Source organism: Podarcis bocagei (assembly GCF_964188305.1).
Source record: "Podarcis bocagei genome assembly, chromosome: 7".
NCBI lineage: Eukaryota > Metazoa > Chordata > Lepidosauria > Squamata > Lacertidae > Podarcis > Podarcis bocagei.
Genome location: NC_138132.1, coordinates 77286918 through 77311545, shown reverse-complemented (window position 1 = coordinate 77311545; position 24628 = coordinate 77286918). Strand labels below are relative to the sequence as shown.

The window sequence follows — 24628 nt, the reverse complement described above, 5'->3', positions numbered from 1 at the left end:
TAGTTTCAAGGACCCTTGCTCAGTATGTTCCAGTTTGTCTTTTGAGTGTCCTCTCTCCTCCTTTGGTTTACAAGTAAGTCTTATCTCAGCTGTCGTAAACTCATCAGGGAACAATTTCAAACATGTGCTGTTTTCGAAAAATCTTGTTACCGTTATCCTTTTCTTTGACAGCAGATGTCTTGATCTATATATATATTTAGCCAAGTTATGATCTTTGAAGGAGGCAATCACTCGCAGAGAGTATCCATTGTAGAATATGAAATCTACTGAGGTAATGTCATTTAATTTTATTTTCCCTGGCAGCATATCATCTAAAATATTCACAAAATGCACCGAGCGTTCTTTCTGTGTAAGGAAGCCCTTTGGCTTCGGGTAGTTAAGAAAAGCTAACTTCCTATCTGCCAACATCAGTTTCCATCCTTTATCCTGGGGCAAGTCTTGCCCTGCTACTGGCTCATCTTGAAATCTGCCATAATCAATAGTATGGGGTGAGTCTTCTTTAATATTTATAGATCCTTGGGGTTTCAGCATAGAACACCCGGGTAGTGATTCCGTTTCCTCACTTGTTTTGTTAGGCAGCAATGATGTTTCTTTCAACGACTTCAGCTGGATCTTTTTTCCTGGATCCACACTGTTGTTCTCTCTGCTGCCATGTATAGCAGGTTTGTTAGAGTTTGTTTTTGATTTTGTTGGAATCAGCTTATATAGTCTTTTCCAGCATACTTTGCATGCACGTCGGTTTGTAACAGATTTCCTTGCAGTTTTTATGTTCTTACTTTTCTTTTTAGTTTCAGCTTTCTTCTTATGGGGTCTCTTACCAATGCCTCGCTTCTTTTGGTTTACTTCGATAGGAAATTCAGTTTTAGGGACAGATACATACAGCCCTATGTCCTTTCCTTGGTGTAAATGATTTTCCGCTGCTGATCCTTGTGTGCACTTGCTGGTTGCTGGTTGCTTTGTATATTCTGGCTCTTGAGGGGTGGTTTGTGGATCAGCACCATGAAGTTCCGAGCCTTTAGCTTGGAGGGGATAATTTTCCACTAATGTCAGGAGCAGCCCATTTGTTATTGTTAAGTATTTTTTCATAGCTACCAGATCCAGATTTATAGAGAGCAGCCAGTCCTGAGGATAGCAGTCATTGTTTTCCGTCTGGGAGCCCATAGATGAAGTCTGGGGTTTCTGGGAGTTTCGGGTTTCTTCCTGTAACTCTGAAGATAATATCTCAGCCAAGACTATTTCATGGGCCAGGCTCATTGTATTTCTATTTTGGTTGTTATTCTCCGTGTCCTGTATTCCTCTAGAGAAGGTTGAGTGATCTTGAGCAGCAGAGGGAGAAAGAAGAGCCTCATCCTGCTTCAACTCAACCATCTCAGCCATCTTTTGCTCATTTCCATTTCCATTCTCGTTGTCCCTTGTATGTAAAAAGTATTGCGTGATTTTACTCTGTTTCTCATAACACTCCTGGAACAATGGACTTGTCACTATCCCCAGGTCCCTACGTTTCTTTCTAGTAAGCACCATTTGTAAATCTTTGTTACCAATCAGGGTTATTCTTCCTATTTCAAAAACTATGTCTCTTAGGAAGTCGGAAGCTCCACCCAGCTATGGGCTAGGGTCCAAAATGAGGCAAGATTTGAAATAGCTGTTTGTAATTTGTAATTTGATAGCTTATAGTTCAGAGCGTAACACTGGAGTTGGCAATAAATCAGCTGACACCCGTTTTCCTTATTGTCGGTCAGACTTGAGGAACGCGGCATCGCGGGGAGCAAAACCCTCCGGACATCCAGATAACAAGGTAACAAGGTATCAAAAAAGCTCTTCTTCTTTTTTTTTTTTAGAAGCAACAAACTAAAAGGACTATTAAACTACTTAAAAACTCTGGAGGAGTTAAAATATACTATAAAAGGAGTTTCAAAAGTTGGCTCGGTGTCGAGCCTGTTTAAAAAACAGATTTAGAACTTGCCTCAGATAACCTCCAGAACTCTGCAGCTAGTTCGGCGGCCATCTTCCAGGCAGCTGCTCGATAAATAGTGTTAGTGTAGGGATTTGTGTCAGCATCACACAGGTAGCTCCTTTGTTACAAAGAAGCTGCACTGCAATCATGAACGCAAACCAACCAAGTTCTGGAGCCCTTAATCTCTTGCAATGTCAATAAAAACAAACAAGAAACAGCGAAAAGAAAGCATTGCAAAAATACATGGTTGCATGTAAAAATGTTACATTAATACAAAGTTACCAATACAGAGAAATCAATATCGGTTCATTTTCCTTCCGACACACCCTCCCTCTCAGACTCTGGGTTTTCACCCCAGGATCCAAACAGACTCAGCTCACCCACAAAAGTCTCACAACCAAAAGAGTTCCTGGAAACAACAAATGTCGCCTTAGTTTCTCATTGTAGGTTTGCTTTTTATGTGCAGGCCCAAGGTGGATGTTAGCTCCCTAGGCTGCTACAGCTGTGTCCCATTCAGCTGCCCTCTCCACACTCAGTTCCAGGTACAACAGGTTTGTTGATTTCCCCAGGGGGTCCAGAGGATGGGGAAAGGGCCCCCTTCCACTCACAGCTCTTTCTTCACCCTCTGTCCTCTCCTCCTCTGACTCCTCTAGTTGATACCATCTCAGAACGCCCAAATTCTTTCTCCCTACAGCTCCCTGCCTATTTTTCACCCATACCCAGGGAACTATGGAAACTTTGAATACCTCAATTCCCAAACGCAAGAAAAAGGTGAGTTCAGATGCATCCTGGCTCCCCCTGGTGATATTCAAATCAAAATCAGCCACAATGGTTTGAAGTTCTAAAGCTGGGCAAAGCAAATGGGTACTACAACTCCCCACTGTCCCTCCTCATTGGCCATGCTGGCTGGGACTGATGCGAGGTCGAGTCCAGCAACAATTGAAGGCCGCCATCTTAGCCAGTGTGGTACAGTGGTGAGGGTGTCCAATGAAGACCTGGGAGACTAAGGTTCAAATCTCCACTTGGCCATGAAGTGAAGAAGAAGAAGGAAGAAGAAGCCACCTGAGCAGCAACTCATGCAGAGATACAGCAGGCAGCCTCCTACCTTGATGGTGTCCCAGCTCCCAGGCACATTTAGTCCAGGGATGGGCAGCCTGTGGATTTCCATATGTTGTTGGACTACAACTCCCATCCTCCCTGACCATTGGCCAGGCTGTTTCGGGGCAGATGGAAGTTGAATCCAACCAAATCTGGAGAGCTGGAGGCAAAGTTTGTTTCTGTCTTTGCTGTTGCCTCTGCTTCCTTGCAGTTTGATTTATCCCTAATAGTAGTAGTAGTAGTAGTAGTAGTAGTAGTAGTAGTAGTACAGTGGTACCTCTGGTTATGAACTTAATTCATTCTGGAGGTCCATTCTTAACCTGAAACCATTCTTAACCTGAGGTACCACTTTAGCTAATGGGGCCTCCTGCTGCTGCCGCGCTGCCAGCACGCGATTTCTGTTCTCATCCTGAGGTAAAGTTCTTAACCTGAGGTACTATTTCTGGGTTAGCGGAGTCTGTAACCAGAAGTGTTTGTAACCTGAGGTGCTTGTAAGGTACCACTGTAATTAATTAGTTACTGCCCATCTAACTTGACGGCCACTCTGGGTGGCTTCAAACAAATTAAAAAGTGAGACATCAAACATTCAAAACTTCCCTATAAAGGACAGCCTTCAGATGTCTTCTAAAAGTCAGATAGTTGTTTGTTTCCTTGACATCTGATGGGAGGCATGACTACCAAGAAGGCCCTCTGTCCGGTTCCATTGTAACTTCACTTTTCTCAGTGAGTGAACAGCCAGAAGGCCCTCGGAGCTGGACCTCAGTGTCCAGGCTGAATGATGGGGGTGGAGACACTCCTTCAGGTATGGAGGGCCAAAGCCATTCAGGGCTTTAAAGGTCAGCACCAACCCTTTGAGTTGTGCTCAGAAGTGTTTCCCAAGAAGGGGAGGGCTTTTCACCGATAGGGAAGGTGCTGGAGTCACCCCAATGGTTTGTGAAGTTGTGCTCGGGGTTTCTGGTGCCCTGGGATGTACCACTCACCTGAAACACCCCCCCCCCCGCTCCTACTATTGCATGCAAATTGCTGCCTCCCAGCTTTCCTGGACTGTAGGTCCTGCTCACTGGATCAGGAGAACCGTGCCTGCAATTTTTGCCTCCTAACATGGCCTGGGGTTTGTAGCAGACCACAGCTGGCCACTGGCTGAGAGAGGCAGTGACTGACCCAAGTTCACCCCAGTAAACGTCATGGTTGAGCAGGGGATTCAAACCCTGGTATCCCAAGACCTAGACCGATACGCTAACCACTACACCGCACTCTCTCTGGAGTGTCTGGCCATGCTTTGTTTTATAGGTAGGGCTGGGTTTTCACTAGTAGGTGTCTCTAATGCACCTGCACAGTGTACAACCAGCAACACTGTCTACTGCTCTTTCCTATAGGAACTGACACCTGGACTTCTAATTGCTACAGTGATTCCCTCCCTTGGATCCTTGCAACTGGGATACATCTACTGGGTTGTCCTCAACCCAGGGACGGTAAGCCAGCCCTATTGTATGTGGGACTACTTAGAATCCTAGAACTGTAAGGGTTGGAAGGGAACTCCAAGAGTCATCTAGACCAACCCCCTGCAATGCAGGAATCTACATAGGGCAGGGGTGGGTCAATGCATTCGCTTGGAAAAGCCGTAGCTCAGCAGCAGAGCATCTGCTTTGCATGCAGGAGTCTCCTGGTTCAAAACCCGTAACATCCCCGAGCAGGGCTGGGAAACATCAGAATCTGAAACCTCAAAGAGCAGCTGCCAGGCAGTGCAGACACTACTAGGCTGGATGGGGGGATGCTTCTACTGGTTCTACCAGGGACTTAGGTGGTGTCATGGGTTGTTTGGACACAGGGGATTGGTGGAGGGCACCAACTGGGGAGCCCCCAGTGGAAGAAAGTGGTGGGGTGACAAAGAATGGTCAGAAGCAGAAGACTGGGGAAAGGAGGTGTCAAGCTGAAGAGGTAGCAGGGTTGAGTGAGCAGGGGGAGTCTGTGGGCCATAGCTCAGTTTTAGAGGGCAAATGTGGCACGTGGGGTGGTCTCAGGGGCAACCCAAAGCATTTCTAGTTACTGTTTTTGCTGAGGGCAGCAAAGAGCTCTACTTGAGACTCTGGGAAACTGCTGCCATTCAGAGTACAGTGGTACCTTGGTTCTCAAACTTAATCCGTTCTGGAAGTCCGTTCCAAAACCAAGGTGCACTTTCCCATAGAAAGTAATGCAAAATGGATTAATCGGTTCCAGACTTTTAAAAACAACCCCTAAAACAGCAATTTAATATGAATTTTACTATCTCATGAGACCATTGACCCATTAAATGAAAGCAATAAACAATGTACTGCAGCCACACAATCAATCAATCAATCAATCAATCAATCAATCAATCAGTAGCTGAACTGGGTTCCACACAGTCACAAAAACAAAACAAAAAGAGCCGCAAAAACAAAAACACAAAATAAATAGCAAAAACAGACAGACCTCAGCGTAACGCTCAAAATGGAAGCGTGGCACTCAAAACAGAGCATGTTTGGCTTCTGAAAAAAGTTTGCAAACTGGAACGCTTACTTCCGGGTTTGCAGTGTTTGGGTTCCAAGTTGTTTGAGTACCAAGGCGTTTGAGAACCAGGGTACCACTGTAGGTGATACTGCGCTGGATGGTATAAGTTAGTTTCCTGGGTCTCAGATCCTGTGTGCTCCTCCCACTCTCTTTCATCTGATGTCTCTCTTCCATCTTAGGTCTCACATATAAATTCCAACATAACGGAAGAGACTGAAAGGATGTACATCGGAATCGAAGAGGTTCGGGCTGGCCGGATGGCCTTTAACGCTATGGTCTTCCCAATTGGAGGCATCATTGGGTCGCTGATGCTCGGCACCTTGGTGGATAGCTGCGGCAGGTACAGAGATAACAGGGGGATAGAGAACAGTAGGCACAGCAAGAGGTGTTGGGGTGAGGAATATGACTATTGCTGACCCATACCCCCCACTGATCTCTAGTTAAGCTACGTGTTGGGTCATTGCCTTAGAAACATAGGAAAACACAACACAAAGGAATACAGATAAATAAAGCAGCGCGGCTCACATGGCTCTGTATGCAATTATATAGAACTTATATAAAAGACAACATGTAAAAATAAGACATTTATATTCCACCAAGCATTCATTTCTTTAAATATAGCCTTTACATAATACACGGGTGGCACTGTGGGTTAAACCACAGAGCCTATGACTTGCCAATCAGAAGGTCAGCGGTTCAAATCCCCGCAACAGTGTGAGCTCACGTTGCTTGCTCCCTGCTCCTTCCTACCTAGCAGTTCGAAAGCATGTCAAAGTGCAAGTAGATAAATAGGTACCACTCTGGCGGGAAAGTAAACGGCGTTTCTGTGCACTGCTCTGGTTCACCAGAAGCGGCTTAGTCATGCTGGCCACATGACCCGGAAGCTGTACGCCGGCTCCCTCAGCCAATAAAGCAAGATGAGCGCCGCAACCCCAGAGTCGGTCACAACTGGACCTAATGGTCAGAGATCCCTTTACCTTTACATAATATATACCATACCAAAACCATGCTCAATATGAGACGACTCAAAACCAAATTTCTGTCCAAATGTTCCTTCATTCAATACAGAGAAAAGAATCTCTGCATATATACTTGTTGCTAAAGGACAATTTGCAGACAGGATAGAGTCATAGAACTGTAGAGCTGGAAGGGACCCCAAGAGTTATCTAGTCCAGCCTCCTGTAATACGGGAATCTACATAGAGCAGGGATAGGTCAATGCATTTGCTTGGGAAAGTTGTAGCTCAGCAGCAGAGCATCCGCTTTGCAAGCAGGAGTCTCCTGCTCTCGATCATCGCTCAAACTGCAGTAGTAGTGCCCCAGCTGTGTGAAATCCCATGTGGAACTCAGAAGACAACAAAACCACTGAGTGAAAGAATCTCTGTTTCAAATGTCTTTCTGTGGTTGGCCTGGAATGGAGTGATATGACGTCAAAACCCCTGCTTAAGGAGATAAGTCGGCTGCATACACTTGCTCATTCTATAAGGGCTGATGGCACATGTTGGAATACACATGTTTTATTTTTTACGTTTTGTCTTTGGGAAGTTCTATCTAATTGCTTAGAAACGTAGGGAACAGCCTTGGGCTGTTTCACACTGTTGGTCCATCTGAATCAGTAGACCAGGGGTCAGCAAACTTTTTCAGCAGGGGCCAGTCCACTGTCCCTCAGAACTTGTGGGGGGCCGGACTATATTAATAAAAAATAAATGAATTCCTATGCCCCACAAATAACCCAGAAATGCATTTTAAATAAAAGCATACATTCTACCCATGTAAAAACACTCTGATTCCCGGACCATCCACGGGCCGGATTTAGAAGGTGATTGGGCCGGATCCGGCCCCTGGGCCTTAGTTTGCCTACCCAGAATTGTCTACACTGACTGGCAGCAGCACTTCAGGCCTTGTGGCAACTCCGCAGCTGCCCTCCCTCTACTCTTTTCACTGCTTGGGGCCTGCTCATCTTCTCCTCATCCCCATTTTGCTGTCTTTTCAGGAGACGCTCCTTGATGCTCAATAATGCTGCAGCCGCCGTTGCCTGTGGATTAATGGGTGCTTCGAGTGCAGGGAAATTCTACGACTTTGGCATTTTTGCTCGCTTCCTCGTCGGGATATCTCCAGGTGAAAAAAAAAGCGTTCCACATGCAGTCTTTGAATTGCCTTTTAACAAAACCAAGCCAAACAAAAGCGGAAAGCTGCCTTGAACCCGTGTCTGTGGTTTGACTCCTTGACTCCTGAACCCAGATGCCTAGGCTGCTTATCAGCATTAAAAAGTTAGGGAGCCGTGCACAATGTTAATCCTACTCAGAGTAGACCCATTGAAAATAATAGGCGTGACTAACTTAGGGCTGAGTTGGGTCCCATGTGCAATGTACGTTTAAAGCAGTATCATACCGCTTTAAATACTTCTCCAATAGGGGATTCTGTTTCAACTTTTAAACGCCCGCTGAGAATTTTTCTATTCCGCCAGACTTAGGCAGGCAATTAAGAATATATCTTTCCATAATAGTTAGTTGACGGTCTCAGATTTTAAAGTTTTTAGGTGTTGTTGTTATACAGTACGATTGCATCTTGCGCAGGGGTGATGTTCTGGGAGTGACGCATATGCACAAAAACGCATATACTCAAACCACCCCCTTGGAACCAGCCCCTTGCAGCCACCCCTACTTTCCAAGCAGGGCAAAGAGCTTTTGAGCTCCCCACCTTGCTTACTGGTCTCTCTCTTGGGCTCTGGGATGCTGTCATCAGATCTCGTGGGACCGGTTCCAGCAAAATCTTGCAAGGGCACCCCAGAGCCTGGTAAACAAGACGGAGAGCTGAAAAGCTCTTTCTGCACTGGAATAATCTGGTGCAAAAGGAGCTTTTAAGCTTTCCTGGGAGCTGTGTTGAGGGCGGTCTGCTCCCACTTCCTTTCCTCCTTTCCCCACCTAAATAATAATAATAATAATAATAATAATAATAATAATAATAATAATAATAATATAATATTATTATTTATACTCCTCTGGGCAGATTCCAACAGAATGTTAAAAACACGATAAAACATGAAACATTAAAAACTTCCCTAAACAGGGCTGCCTTCAGATGCCTTCTAAAAGTCAGGTAGTTGTTTATTTCTTTGACATCTGATGGGAGGGCGTTCCACAGGGCGGGTGCCACTACCGAGAAGCCCCTCTGCCTGGTTCCCTGTGGGATTTTTTTCCCCATTTGTCCCTCCATCTCTGACCAGCGCACTTCTCATTTTCTTGCTGTGCATCATTTTTATTTATTTATTTTATTTCCCCCCTGTTTAGCGCTCCTTAAAAAAAAGGTGATCAAGTGATAGAGGTGCAAATTTTGTGTGTGTTCCCGCTCGTTTGTGATGGCTCCAATCACAACTTTATTTTCTGTGGGAACTTTATTTTCAGGTAGGAACATGCAGTCCCGGACCAAATAAAAAACGTGGCAAAGAGGTATGGACTTAAGAGAAAGTGTGGCTGGGCCCTGAGTTCAAGTGGTGGGAGGCAGAACGGCTGGGACCAGCAAAGTTCTACTCACAGCAAACCCACTGAAATTAACAGAGTTAGTTGTGTGCACTAGTCTGTCCAGAGCAGGATTAATAGTGGTTGCAGCCCTATGCCACAAATGATGAAGTAACGCCATGGATGAGGTCCCTCTGCCAGTTGTGCCTGTGACCCTTTGATTCTCATTTAACCAGGCTTGTTTTCCACTATGATCCCCTTATATGTTGGAGAGCTCGCCCCCGTAAGCATGGGGGGGGCTGCACAATGATGTCCATACTGTTCTTCACCGTGGGTGTCCTCTTGGCTCAGGCCATCAGCAGTCCCTACATCCTTGGGAACAAGAAAAGTAAGTTGGAGAAGAGGGCGGGGTCAGGGATGTGGGGGTGGCACTGTGGACTAAACCACTGAGCCTCTTGGACTTGCCAATCAGAAGGTCGGCTGTTCTAATCCGTGCGATGGGGTGAGCTCCCGTTGCTCTGTCCCAGCTCCTGCCAACCTGGCAGTTCGAAAGTATGCCAGTGCAAGTAGATAAATAGGTACCACTGTGACGGGAAGGTAAACGGCATTTCCGTGCGCTCTGGTTTTCGTCACGGTGTTCTGCTGCGCCAGAAGCGGTTTAGTCATGCTGGCCACATGACCCAGAAAGCTGTGGACAAACGGCGATAGCCCTTTCCTCCACCACTTTGTCCCATCCTCTTTTAAAGCCATCTAAGTTGGTGGCCACCCTGGCCTCTTGTGGGAGTGAGTTCCACAGTTCAGCTCTTCCTGTGGTCAGCCCCTTCTTTTCTCTGTCCTGCATTCAGTTTTGCAGGATGTGTCTTGGTCCTAGCGTTAGGAGAGGGGGAGAAAAGTACTCCCCTCTCAACTGCCTCCACTCCATGCTTCACTTTGTAAACGTACCTTCACTTGTCTCGTTTTCTTAGGTCTGCCAGTGATGCTGGGCCTGACTGGGATAGTTGCTTTCTTCAACATCCCGCTCCTGCTCCTGTGCCCTGAAAGTCCTCGCTACCTGTTTATTCAGAAGAAGAACGAAGCAAAAGCGAGGAAAGGTAGGCTGGCTTTGTAGCTTTGTGTTATGTACTGAAGCTCTCACCCTGGGCCAGCAGGGGGATACTGTGGATAGTTTTCACTCAGGTCCACATATGCAAATAAGGGATTGAAAGTGACCTTCAGAGATTGGATAGTTACAGAAAATGGTTACTGTTGCGTTCTAGTGGAGCTCTATATAAGCAGGCTGGCTGAACCCTTCAGTTCAGTTCTGTTCTGGCCTGTGAATAAACAAGAGCTGTTTGAAGAATTGCTGTGTTGTCTGATATGTTCACCCACAACTTAACTCTTTGTATGCAGAAGGCCCCCGGGCCCAATCCCTGGTGTCTCTAGGTTAGGCTGCGAGGAGGTGGGAAGTGATATTGGGATTGACTGGGAGGCATTTGCCCCTCCCGCCCGTCAAAGTTTGCTTGGGCTGTGACCGATGTCAGACCCTCCAAGTGTCCCTATGTTCCAGTCCCGGGATTACAGAAGCAGTCCCAGTTTCTGATTTGATCCTGGAATGTCCCACTTTCCCATAGGATGTTCCTATTTATCGTCAGATAAATATTGGAGGATATATTAGGGTGGCCCCTATTTTCATCGGAGAAATGTTGGAGGGTTATGGAGTCACGCAACCCTCGAGCGAAGGAGATAAGTAACTATACAACCTTTAGAAGACATCTGAAGGCAGTTTTATTTACAGTGGTACCTTGGGTTACATACGCTTCAGGTTACATACGCTTCAGGTAACACACTCCGCTAACCTAGAAATAGTGCTTCAGGTTAAGAACTTTGCTTCAGGATAAGAACAGAAATCGGGCTCCGGCGACGTGGCGGCAGCAGGAGGCCCCATTAGCTAAAGTGGTGCTTCAGGTTAAGAACAGTTTCAGGTTAAGTACAGACCTCTGGAATGAATTAAGTACTTAACCCGAGGTACCACTGTATTATGTTTTTATCTACGGTATGTTGGAAGTCTCCCAGAGCGATGGGTGGGGTATACATAATAAAAGTATTATGAAAAAGGATGTCTCTATTTTCATCGGAGAAATGTTGGAGGGTATGTGATGTTTACGTTCTAGTCTGGACTGTGCGTAGTGCTTGAATGCTCTTTCTTCCTCAGATTCTCTCTCTCTCTCTCTCTCTCTCTCTCTCTCTCTCTCTCTCTCTCTCTCTCTCTCTCCACCCAGCCTTGAGAATGCTCAGGAACAAGGTTGATGTGGAAAATGAGATTGAGGAGCTCCGAAAGGAGGAGAAGTATGAGATACAAGAAAAGGACATGACGATACTTTCGCTTCTGAAAAGCCATAGTCTCCGTCGCCAAGTCATCACCGTCGCCATCTTGTTGGGGGGCCAGCAATTTTCTGGCATAATTGGGGTGAGGAAGCCAATGTTCCAAGTGGCTCAGAAGCTGTGGGAGAAGGGATGAGGAACCTTTCTCTGCTGGGAGGGGGCATGTTCCTGTCCCAGAAAGTGCCTGAGGGTCACGTGATGTTGGTGAAACTCTTTGGCTCCTGTAATAATTGGGGGGGGGGGCTGGCTATTTTTTTCAACTGGTGAATGAAGGAAAGAAAGGGCTAAGGAAAGGAAGACCAGAAGGTCTACAATCAGCATTCAGAGGCTGTAACACCATGTTGCTGATTTATGTGTGTGCGCGCACACACACACACACACACACACACACACACACCAGACAAGGAATTCCAGAACATTCTGTTAGTATCTTGGCTCACAGGCAGAGGTACCTGGCCTCCCCCGAGGCAATTGAGCGAGATACTGTGTTTACCTTCCGTCTGCAACTGCCGGCAGGCTAGGTAAACAAACCCGGCGATTCTTCTCATTAGATGTGAGAAAGAACACACCCTCTGCTTCTCTGATCTTCTCTCCCCCTCCCTGCATTCCCCCAGGGAGGGGAAATGAGACAGACAGGAGTCCTTTTTACATGTTTTATTCCTGTCACTCAGCAATACATTGAAAAGTGACTGCTCCCTTCAGACTCCAACAGAAGAGACACAACTCCTCCCCTGTACTTCCAGCACAGGTCACATGACACTCTGAGCTAACATCCGGTGCTCAGTACAGAGAATAGGCTCCACCTTTTCTCCAACAGTACATCTGCAAAACATAACATCCTGTTTTGCATTCCAGCCATCTGGAGCTGGCTTTTGCCTTGCTGCTTTTTCCCAACATCCTCCCCCAAAAACATCAATGGGCAAAACATGATCCAGAGAAGAAAACACACAGTTGTTATACATATAACAGTCCCCTGTTGTTTCAGTTCCACCCTTGGAACTCCCCACCACTGGTTCCACCAGTGTACCTCTCTGGTTGTCTGGCTTCCAAGGAATGAGTGCTTCTGCATTACCTTGGCTTGCTACTCTCTGTTGTGTCTTTGTCTCTGACTTAGACACTGCTTTAACCTGCTTTGAGTTGTTAACAATAGCAACACATGCAACAGCTAAGTTAGCAAACTCTTTTGAGTACCTCTTTGGTGGTACACCCTTTGTAACTCTCTCAGACCTGCATATGAGGTTCTGGTCCTCTGTGCTCACTGGTTCAACCTCTGGACTCTGTTGAGAACCAGTAGCAATGGCTAACAGTGGTTCTTCCTTCATCTGTGAAGGTCTATCCATTGTGTGAGATTTTCTCTCAATGACTGTTACAACTGAACTCTCTGAGCTATCACTGTCATCGTCAGTACCACTGTAATCTGTGACATCAGAAAAATCATCATAATCATCATCTGAATCGTTTCCTATGGGAAATGTGTGTTCTACAACCCGCTCTTGCTCTGGAGCACTCTCTAGAAACTTTGTGAGAATCACCTGACCAGATTCAGACAAAATTACTCTGTAGAGACCCTTTTCATATCCCACAAAAATGCCTCTGGCATTCTTTACTCCACCTGGAGCTTCATGAGACCCGAAAACCTTGAAATAGGCAACAGAAGGTTTTCTGTGGAACAGGTTCTCAAAAGGAGAACATCCCAACTCTGTTGAGACTTTTCTTAACCACACATGAAGATAGGACGCTAGAGATTCGGCCCAATATTCATGTGGCAAATGTGAACTTAGCAATTGCGCATTCATCCCCTTTTGCAATTCTTTGTTCACCCTCACACAGACCCCCCTGTTCCACGCTTCGGTCGAAACAGCAACTTTGTGGTCTATCCCTTCTCCATCCAGGAACTTCTGAAACTTCTGTAACAGAAAAATTTGCTTCTCATCTGTGAAAAGACAATCAATGTTAGCATCATGCATACTTTTAACCTCGTCACAAAACTCCTGAAACTTTTCTAAAGTTTCTTGCGGTTTCTCCATCATATAAACCCAAGAATAATTAGTGAAACAATCCACACACAAAAGGTAATATTTTGCACTGCCCCTAGATGGTTCTAGAGGACCAATCACATCAGCATACACCCGCTGAAATGCTCTGTCGACCTTCGGCACCTTCCCGGCGCTCTTGGTCACACCTGCAAGAGAGATTACGTTAGAATCAGAAGAATTACATTTCATGTAATCACTTTGATCAAAAGTCAACAAATACAGTCCATCTTTCTCTTTGGCAGTAAGAAACAGTTCTCCATCTTTGTAGATCTTGCAGCTTTTAGCATCATAGGACAGTTTCAGTCCTTTCTTTGCAATCTGCGACACGCTCAGCAGATTAAATCTCAGTTCTGGAACCAGGTAAACATCACTTATAGTCAAGTTCAGACTCTCAAGATACACAGTCCCAATTCCAGTCGCTTCCAACTCTTGACCGTTGGCCTGTTTCACAGTGAAGCTTTGCTTCTTCAACATCGAAAACAGTTGTCTGTGCGGGCATAAATGTCTTGTACATCCAGTGTCGATTATGAAGGCGTTCCCAACATCTGGCGTGGTTCCTTTCGCCATCATAGCCTTTGCAGGTTTCACCTGGCACTTGGTACGGCCTTTGCCTGAAGCCTCAGGCTTCGTAGAGCTGCTCTTTGCTCCTCTTGACTGTCGCAGCTCCCTACAGTTTCGCTGTAGATGCCCAGTCTGTCCACAATTGTAGCATCGGACAGCACTCAATGCTACTCCATGCTCTCCAGTAGATTCAGCAGTGGGGGAATTAGAACTCTGTTCTTCCCTCCCCCTGTCCTTCACTTCCAGTGCAGCAAGTCTGTCGTGTTCATTCAGGACCACAGCACACACTCTCTCCGCGGTTAGCTGCGCGGCCGGTAGGGAACCAAGCTGACTGGCAACAACCTTGTAGGTGTGATTAAGGCTGTTTATCATCATGAAGCAAAACACTTCCTCCTGAAGACGGAAATTGCGTTCCACCATCTGTTGACGCAGAAACTTCATTTCTGTCAGGTGCGCTTGAACATCTCCATCAGGCGCAAGTCTCAGATTGGTCAACTTCTCAAAATACAGCAACGCTGAAGAACCAGCATCTCTCTGATGCGTTGTACGTAGCGTATCCCAAACCTCTTTCGCATTTTCTAAATGCTGGATATGCACAAGCTGCTGATCTGAGACTTGCGCCTGATGAAGCAGGTGGGGAACTGAATCCAGCTGGAGGAGCCATTTTGACACCCCCAGCTCTCACAGGCCAAGTTTGACAGGGTGGGGGCGATTGCCTCATGTCACGTGAGGCAACTCTGTGTTGCTGTTTTTAGCCAGGCATTTTAACTGAATTCCAGTTTTGTCATTTTAACCGATTTTTATTTTGTTACCGTGTACACCTCTGAGGGAAGGATGAAATTAAATGTGGGTGTATTGCCTAGAATATAATGCATAAATAAATATCCTCCTTCATTGGAGGCGTTGAAACAGAGCTTGAATGGCCACTTGCCATGGGTTTGTTAGCCGCAATTCCTTCGTTGCAGGAGATGACCCTTGGGCCAATTCTTTGGCTTTATAATTCTAAAATACATTAAAGGCAACTCTCATCAGCGAAGGGTTGTTTGTGGTGGTTTCTATTTTATTTCATTTTGCTTTTTCCTCTTTCCTGAAAATTCCCGGTAGCCGGCACCTTCTTCCGCAGCTGATGTCTTTGTTTGCGGTGATCTGCTTGCAGGGCTACTTCTACGCAGAGAAAATCTACAGGTCGCTTCTAAGCGAAGAGAGCCATATCTTTTATATGAATTTGTGTGTGACGTGTTGGCTCTTGTTTATAGCCTCCATAATGGTGAGCCATCCCCTCTCTCCTTCCCTTTCAAATCTCCAAACTCAATCCCAGAGAGACCTGCTTTTGGCCTATAGTTTTCCCACCCTACCAATTAAAGAGAGGAAAATTACATGATGTTGGCTATTTATCTATTCACTCTGGCTTGTTGGCAAGGAGGGTTTAGATAAGGCCACATCAAAGCAACTTTTCTTTACGTTCCTCCATAACTTTCCTTATTGCAAAAAGTTTGATCTTTTGGGGGATTTTTTTTGGGGGGGGGAGCAGTTTTGTTGCGCAAGACATCCAATCAATTGTTTAAAAAACTTTTAACTCTTTATATTTTTATATTCCTTGTAAGCCGCTTAGCTTTCCTACAGTCAAGCAGTATGTAAATTTTCTTAAATAAACTATAAACACTTGTAAGAAATTGATCTCGTAGCATGGCAGCACCTATGCTATTGACATCAGGCAGATAGATACCTTTGCTGTCTTCTTTTCAGCACCTGCTTAAAACAAAATTGGTTTAGGCCACAGTTAATTTCATTTTATTTCTTTTAAAAATATTTTGGATATTTTTTAAAAATACATGTTTTTATTGATTTTTCATATTTCCTGAGAACTAAGAGGCTTCATGACAATCAAGTAGGATATATTTTTTCTTAAACAGATACACGCAGGTATTTGCATGCATTTAGGAAGTTTGTTTTGAGTGAAGACTGCCCAGTTCCTTACTTGGTTTGCTGGTCGGCAGCAGCTATTTTCAGGCAGAAACCATGGAGAGAGGGAGAGGCGGGGATCTTGGATTTAAAATGTTCCCATAGGAAATAATGGAAATTGTCAGCTCATTATGTGAACACTAGCCTAACGAACGATTTCCTGGGAACGCCTTATGTCCGGTAAGCGGGACCTGCATGTAAAATCAATAAATCAGCTGTAACTCTGCAACCTGAAGCTGTTGGCTGTGATCAGAGGCTTCCTTTCTCTCTCACCCCCCTGCCTTTATATTCCCTAGATGTCTGTCATTGACTCTGTGGGGCGGAGGTTTCTCCTACTTCTGCGATTTCTGCTCTGTAGTGTTGCCTGTGTCTTGCTAACCTTGACCCTCGAACTTCAGGTGAGTAAATAGCGACCGGCAGAATGCAGAGCTGAATGTCGCTCATTAAAATTAGCTATTCTGCTTTGTTTAGGCCATTATTATAATTCTATATAATAATTTATAATAATAATACAGTGGTACCTCAGGTTACATACGCTTCAGGTTACATACGCTTCAGGTTACAGACTCCGCTAACCCAGAAATATTACCTCGGGTTAAGAACTTTGCTTCAGGATGAGAACAGAAATCGTGCTCCGGCGGTGAGGCGGCAGCGGGAGGCCCCATTAGCTAAAGTGGTGCTTCAGGTTAAGAACAGTTCAGGTTAAGTATGGACCTCCGGAACAAATTAAGTACTTAACCCGAGGTACCATTGTAATAATAATAAGAATAATAGGCATTCTAACCTGGCCTTCACGATAAACAACTCAGGTCCTCAATACCTGAGGAACCTCCTCCTTCCCAGAATCCTCTTGGATTCTGAGATTTCAGAAGCGGGCGCTCTTGGTAGTTCCTCCACCCGCAGAGGGTGGTGGTAGTGGCGGCCGAGGAGAGAGCTTTCTCTACTTTGGCCCCTAAGTTATGGAACTCCCCATAGAAGTGTGTCTGTTACCTTCCTTATAAAGCTTCTGGCAACTGCTGAAGACATACCCCTTTGCCTTCACTTTAGACCCTTGTGTGTATTTTTAGGACGCAGCTAATTTTTTGAGATTGCAAGCTGTTTTAAACTGTTTTTAATATTGTGTTTTAACCTGCCCTGGGACCTTAGGGTAATAAATCAATCAATGACAACAACCCCAGGATTCTTGAAAGAGATGTTTCTAACCAAAACTGTTTTTAGATTATTATTATTTTTAAATTAACCTCTTAACAACTTTTATGACTGTTCCAGCTGTTTTTAGAGTGCTTTGTGAGAATCAGTCCTACTAGAAAAACCAGCACACATACTGAGGTCAAAAAAGTAAGGGCAGATTTCGTTCCATTTGGCATGATTTTATTTTCCATGTCAAAAACGTAGAACATATCCACTCTCCCAGCTAGAAATGCTGTGGATAATACAGTAAAATGGGAATACATGCTTCTTCTTCTTCTTTGGCGATCACTCACAGCCAAATAAGATTGTCCTCCGTGAACACGGTTTTAACAGAGCGTCTGTAAGTGACTGTGGAGGCCAGTTCTGGGTCCGCACGTCCTTCCACAAGTGGGGACATAGGTTTCCAGGTGGGCAGTAAGCTTTGCTGGAAATACAGCTGGTCCCCCTAGAAAATAAGAGATAGCGATGTTGATCACATTTTTACTTTTATAAACTTGTTATATAATTCCTGTTATAACCTAAGTGTGGACTGTGTTACTGATGTCTCTGGCCCCTCTCTTTATCTCTCCTTTGAGATTTCATGCCTGTTTTCCATGATGATTTTGTACTAAGCTTGATTTTATTTTCATTATTGCATTTATATGCCACCTTTTTTCTCCAGATGGGGTACCTGCTTCTCCCCCCCGCCCCATAGACTAGGCTTGAGAGGCAGTGACTTTGTCCAAGTTCACCCAGCAAGCTTCATGGTCGATTGGGGGATTCGAACCCTGGTCTCCCAGGTCCCCAGGATGACACTCTAACCACTAAACCACACTGGCGCTCTGATTTGGCATTTTAATAAACTCTTGGCTGTGTTGGCTGCCCTGGGATCCTCCGAGAGGAAGGGCAGGATATAAATTCAATAAATAATAAGTTTCCAGGGCAGGCTCCAGCTATGGATGCGGGAGAAGACTCCATTCAGTTTGCTTTCAAGGGGAAATCTAACCAATCTGTGCTTTCCATAGCAATCCGCAAATGGAGGCAAAATCCACCCTGCTCTGGCTATTGCAAAGGAGTTCAAGGAATGTACTCAGAGACATGTATATGGGGGAGTTATGTGTGTGTACAAAGATGCCTATATTGTCCAAGTCAAAGGGTGTGGTGATTCCCCACCCCTGCCTCAAAACGAGAGGCAACCTCGCTCATGCACAACTCTCTTTCTCCAACAGCCCTTGCAGCCATGGATGATTTACTTGAGCTGCGTTTTAGTCATTGCCATGCTCACTGGATACATGTTTGGGCCAGGTAAGGGCTCAGGTGACACACAAAACTTATTTGAGGTGGGTGAAGAACACAGGCCTTATCTGCAGCGGCTCCCCATTTGTGGAATGCTTTCCCTGCGGAGACTCGCCTGGCGCCTTTGTTACATATATTTAGGTGCCAAGAAAAAACGTCTCTCTTCGACCAGGCCTTTGGCTCATTAAACAACCTATGGCCTTATAAATGTGTTTTTTTTGGGGTGGGGGTGGGGAGGGGAGTTATCGGTTTGTTTTTGTTTTATCATGTGTTTTGCATTCTCGTGTTGTATTTTTGTGTTGTGACCTCTGGATGAAGGGCGATATGCAAATAATTAAGATGGAAAAGACATAGATCCAGCACTGGAAGGGATCTCCAAATATCTGGAGGGCCCTATCTGTACTGTATGTTGAAAGAAGTTTTGTATCACTTTAAACGGTCATGGCTTCCCCCCGCCCAAAGAATTCTGGGAACTGTGGAGTGGTTAGGAGACCCCCTGTTCCCTTCGCAGAGCCACAATTCCCAGAGTTCCCTGGGAAGAGGGTGTGACTGTTAAATCACTCTGGGAGGAGGGAGCCAAATTCAACAGCCAGCTTCCTTCTGTCCTCCCAGCTATAATCACCTACGTGGTCACTCTCGAGATCTTCCTTCAGTCATCGCGGGCCACAGCCTTCACGCTGGGCGGCATAGTGAACTGGGTCACCCGCTGTTTTGCTGTGGGGATCTTCCTTAAGCTAGAGGTGAGTGGTTCTGCCAGGTCCCTTTTAGCGGGAAATAAATAAATAAAACGGCAGTAAAAATCGCATTTCGTCGAGCCACAAACGGTATCTAGATATTTCCCGCAAACACAACAGCTCCGCCCCAGCGGTAGGAAATGACGTGGGAATGCTGGGAGAATGCAGGGAACCAGTTTGCATCTGTTGCTGTTTAAAAGAGCTCAGCTCCAGCTTGTGAGCAGCTTCTGAGCTCAGTTGCTCCCCAGAACACAGCCTTCATATTTGCAGGCGGCTGGAAACTGGTCCCACCTTGCCTTCTGCCTGGCTTGAACCTCACCTCACCCTATACCCCACAGGGCAGGACAACAAGCCCCTGCAATTGGTAGGCCAGGTGAAGTTCCTGAACTGAGGACTGTGGCCGTTCCGCTTTTGCGTGGTTGACAAAACGACCTTTCCTGGAGGTCCTGGATCGGCATCCAGACACCGTGCAGGCGTCATTAAATGGAAACCGGACCCTGGAAGGACAGGATCCCTATGGGTGGGCTTTTCCAAAGTCCAGGTGTCAGGTCCACGTGTCTGTTCTGGGTGGGGTGGCAAGCGGAGGTCAGCAGACCTTCCCATCCCGAGGGCCGCATTTCCTTCTGGGGGCCACATGAGATGAGCAGGGCCAGCGGCACAAGGAGGGTGTGTTGAGCAACTGTGCTGGTCCCAAGGGCTAACCGTGCAGTAAAGTCTGAGTCCAGTCCGAGGTCGAGGGTGCAGTATGGAGGCTGTCCGTCGAAGCTGAAGCGGGGTCCAAGGCAGGGAGTCGGGTGAGGTCAGGAACTCTGGCAGAAGAGCAGGACAGGGTTCAGGCAGGAACAGGCTACCAACAATGTTGCTCCCGCAACCTGGGACTGGGCTGGCTGGCTTTTATCTGCCCCAAGGCATAGGGTGGCCCCGGTCCACAAGTGACTTGCCTCTCCTGGCCTGGAGGCGAGCACTCCTCCTGCGGGAACTCCTCCTGCGAGAACTTAATTCCCTCCACCTCTCTGCCCTGAGCCTCTGCAGCTCAGGAGAGGCTGGAGGATTACCGGACCCAGAGGCAACCTCAGCTTCTCCTGACGGGGCTGAGAGTGGAGCACCTGCAGGCAATGGGTCCTCCATCACCTCCAGAGCAGACTCAGCTGGTGCCTGCACCTGAGGATCCAGCACAGGTGAGGACCCTTCAGGCTCAAGCCCTAGCCCCGGCTCAGCTGGTTCTGGAGGTGGGGACTCCTGTGCAGGCTGGGATTCCTCAGGTTCAGCCTCCGAGTCCGAATCCCAGGCCATCACAGCAACACATGCAGATTTCCTCTTTGCACGCTCGGGTACAACTCACAAACTGTGGCGGAAATGCCCAGAGCTGAAATGGAGACTGGGAAAACAAGGAGCCCGCCGGGACACATTGGTCAACCGCTGCTTACCTCCCCCTGTTCCCTCCCCCTTTTGTCTTTCCAACTCCAGCCGCTCACTGGGCCTTACAGCCTCCTGATCCTTTGGCCTCTCTGCATGCTGACCTTTATTTATAGTTCCGCGATGGTTCCGGAAACCAGAGGCATGACCTTTCTTGAAATCCGCAAGTCCATGGATCTCCAAGCCAAGGAGGATAAGGAACAGATAGATAGAAACCCAGATAGTTAGAAACTCAGAAGGCGTCGATGCTGTGCCTAATTGTTATTTTTTAAGATACAATGGTCCAAAGAGATCCCCTTCATGCTGTCCTTCAGTCGCCTCAGCTCTGTTAACACGTACGGCCATTTTCCTTTCAGTCCAGAAGAGCAACCCAAGCTGTTTCCCCTTTCCCTGTGTGCACTTTTCTATTGTTCTACCACAAATGTTGTTTCTTTATTAAATTACGAAGGGTGAGCACAATCAGTCTAGAGTCAAATGTGTGAAATGACTCTCGAGCCCACAAAATCATGACTGCCGGCAATGGGCCTTCATTCACCACAGCTTTCCTTGGTCAGAACAGCCGCGGCCTCTGGGGAACCCACAAAAGTGGAGTCCCCAGGCCTTTAAATCTCACAGAGGCATTTGCACACACAGAGAGAAATCAAGTCACGTTCACAAGCAGAGATTGCAGTTAGATTAATAATAATAATAATAATAATAATAATAATAATAATAATAATAATAATTTATTTATTATTTATACCCCGCCCATCTGGCTGAGTTTCCCCAGCCACTCTGGGCGGCTTCCAATCGAGTGTTAAAAACAGTACAGCGTTACATATTAAAAACTTCCCTGAACAGCACTGCCTTAAGATGTCTTCTGAATGTCAGGTAGTTGTTTACCTCTATGACATCTGATGGGAGGGCGTTCCACAGGGCGGGCGCCACTACCGAGAAGGCCCAAACTTGGGTCTCTAGCTGTTTTTGGACTACAGCTCCCATCATCCTTAGCTAGCAGGACCAGTGGTCAGGGATGATGGGAAGTGTAGTCCCAAAACAGTTGGAGACCCAAGTTTGGGAAACACTGAACTAGATGAGCCTTGTGGTCCTGCCCAACTCTACAGTTTTATGATCTTAGGTCTTTTACAACATCCTGCACCCTCCTCCTTTTACTGTCTTTGTATCTTCAGTGTGTTATGTCACTATGTTTTCCAACACAGCATGGTGGGTCGGAGCTGTCTGCCTGTCTCTGGCATTGTTGTGGGTTGCCTGGACAGAGGTGGGCATGGGGCTGTGGCAACGCAATGGGTGGGAATAATAATAATAATAATAATAATAATAATAATAATAATAATAATAATAACAACAACAACAACAATAATTTATTTATTATTTATACCCCGCCCATCTGGCTGAGTTTCCCCAGCCACTCTGGGCGGCTTCCAATCGAGTGTTAAAAACAGTACAGCGTTACATATTAAAAACTTCCCTGAACAGCGCTGCCTTAAGATGTCTTCTGAATGTCAGGTAGTTGTTTACCTCTATGACATCTGATGGGAGGGCGTTCCACAGGGCGGGCGCCACTACCGAGAAGGCCCAAACTTGGGTCTCTAGCTGTTTTTGGACTACAGCTCCCATCATCCTTAGCTAGCAGGACCAGTGGTCAGGGATGATGGGAAGTGTAGTCCCAAAACAGTTGGAGACCCAAGTTTGGGAAACACTGAACTAGATGAGCCTTGTGGTCCTGCCCAACTCTACAGTTTTATGATCTTAGGTCTTTTACAACATCCTGCACCCTCCTCCTTTTACTGTCTTTGTATCTTCAGTGTGTTATGTCACTATGTTTTCCAACACAGCATGGTGGGTCGGAGCTGTCTGCCTGTCTCTGGCATTGTTGTGGGTTGCCTGGACAGAGGTGGGCATGGGGCTGTGGCAACGCAATGGGTGGGAATAATAATAATAATAATAATAATAATAATAATAATAATAATAATAATAATAATAATAATAATTTTTATTTATACTCCGCTCTCCCCACCCAAGACCGGGCTCAGGGCAGCTAATAACCAATAATAAAAACAAGTTGATTAAAATACAATTTAAAAGATTAAGATACAACATTAAAACTACATTAGGCTGCAGTCTCTTCATAGGAGGAGAAAGGAAAAAGAAAGAAGGGGAGGGAATCAAACTGATTCTAAGCCAAAGGCCAGGTGGAACAACTCTGAAAGAAATCAGATCCCACAGGGCCCTGGTCTCATGAGTACCGGATTGGTTCCACCAGTGCTCCCAGCATCTCCAGCACCCCACTGATTCATCATATTGCCAGGACGGATGGAATTCAATATGTACATACCCACTCGTCGCTGGTAACAAAGGTTCGACTCCAGGTGACCAGACCTGATCCAATATAAATGGGATTCCTTCTCTATTTTTTTCTCCCACGCTTCGGGTGAACCAGATACCTTAAAATGATTAGCATTTATGGGCAGGCTTGCTAGCTAAAAGGTTTGTGTGGTCACCTTCACCTTTTAGTAATCTGATTTGCAAGGCTGGAGTTGCACCATGGGAACAAGCGTCATTGAAATTTGGTCTGTAGGAGATCTGGGTTTGAACTTAGGGCATCAAAAGCCTGGGTAGCAGAGAAGAACAAAAGGCGGTCCCAGGTTCAAATCCCCAACTGAAATCTAGATTTGCCAAGTGTGGCCACACACCCCTCACCTATGTTCCTGATTGCTGAGGTGGACATTGACCACAGTGGTGGCAGCCCAGTTACAGTGAGGGTGGGGCACTGCCCCAACAATTTCAGTCTGCGCTCAGCCAGCCCCCACCTGCCTGATTTCTTTCTTGCTACTTGAGGGATATTGGCACCAGTAGCGTAGTGGCAAATTGAGAAGTGCAGGGCCCCTTCTTAATCGTCACAGCCTCGCCCCTTCTAAGATTATACAGCTTCCTAATATTATACTGTACAGTAATTTTATAGTTGCACAATAATAATAATAATGGATGCATTGCAGCAATCAGTGCAGATCTTTGTGTCTTGCCGTTCAGCTACATACACTATTTTCTGTGCACAGAAATTTGGAGCGCTCCAATGCCTTCTTTCCAAAGTGACTTCAGTTTTGTTTTCCTTGAGGTTCCATTGTGCATAACGGCACTTGCAATGCATTGTTCTCTCGGAACCAAAGCGCCTTGTGTTCAGAGTGCTCCTAAATGCTCAGCTTTGGCGCAGAACTAACTGCAGAGTGACCCTAGGAGCCAATCCCAGTGGCCAACTCGACTTCACTCAGATTGTCTCCAAAGATCACAAAGGGAGAGAAGACTTCTTTTCAATGGCTAGCAGGCTTCTGCGTCATGCTGCTTGGGCAGCTGTAGGACTCTGGAGGGAAGGCCCCTGTTGTAGAAATAGTAAAGGGTCTTTGACCTCTACAGTCCCAGATCACTACATCTGTGGGGGGGCCCTGCCTGTCAGCTCCTTGTAGAATTCAGCAGGGAGGAGGAGGAGGAAAGTGGGGACAACTCTAGAATTGGTTGGCTCTAACTTTCTTTGGGACGCGTTTGGCGCTGTGGGTTAAACCACAGAGCCTACAACTTGCTAATCAGAAGGTCGGCGGTTCGAATCCCGCGATGGGGTGAGCTCCCATTGCTCGGTCCTTGCTCCTGCCAACCTAGCAGTTCGAAAGCACGTCAAAGTGTAAGTAGACTAATAGGTACCACTCCGGCAGGAAGGTAAACGGTGTTTCCGTGCGCTGCTCTGGTTCGCCAGAAGCGGCTTAGTCATGCTGGCCACATGACCCGGAAGCTGTACGCCAGCTCCCTCGGCCAATAAAGCGAGATGAGCGCCGCAACCCAGAGTCGGTCACGACTGGACCTAATGGTCAGGGGTCCCTTTACCTTTACCTTACCTTTCATTGGCTCTTACTCCAGTTACCACTTGGGCTCGCTGCCTTCCACTCCACCTTCCAACACTGTCTGACCACGTGGTAAGGCTGTCAGATGTGGTTGGAATCTGTTGTACACAGACCTCTCTGTCCAGGGTGCCACTGAAGCCTTCAACCTTCCTTTTGTACCACTG

At 46.3% G+C, this 24628-nt stretch overlaps 2 protein-coding genes and 1 long non-coding RNA gene across 3 annotated transcripts in view; 1 reads left to right on the top strand and 2 right to left on the bottom strand.

Annotated features, from left to right (window-relative positions):
• LOC308591038 (solute carrier family 2, facilitated glucose transporter member 5-like) overlaps positions 1–21036 on the top strand; it is an 86777-nt gene extending 65741 nt beyond the window's left edge. Inside the window, 13 exon segments of the mRNA XM_081201576.1 lie at positions 2649–2725; positions 4429–4524; positions 5761–5921; positions 7574–7698; positions 9275–9337; positions 9340–9426; positions 10004–10129; positions 11297–11484; positions 15153–15263; positions 16255–16356; positions 18358–18433; positions 19037–19164; positions 20626–21036. Of these exon segments, the coding sequence (XP_081057702.1) occupies positions 2684–2725; positions 4429–4524; positions 5761–5921; positions 7574–7698; positions 9275–9337; positions 9340–9426; positions 10004–10129; positions 11297–11484; positions 15153–15263; positions 16255–16356; positions 18358–18433; positions 19037–19164; positions 20626–20802 (1482 nt within the window). The 5' untranslated portion in view covers positions 2649–2683 and the 3' untranslated portion in view covers positions 20803–21036.
• H6PD (hexose-6-phosphate dehydrogenase/glucose 1-dehydrogenase) overlaps positions 1–24628 on the bottom strand; it is a 158244-nt gene that overhangs the window by 104286 nt on the left and 29330 nt on the right. The window lies entirely within an intron of this gene.
• On the bottom strand, positions 17308–24565 carry LOC308591201. The gene is made up of 2 exons (XR_014010054.1): positions 24459–24565; positions 17308–17594 (listed from the first exon to the last, which is right to left on the bottom strand). It is a non-coding gene; the product is annotated as an uncharacterized lncRNA (long non-coding RNA).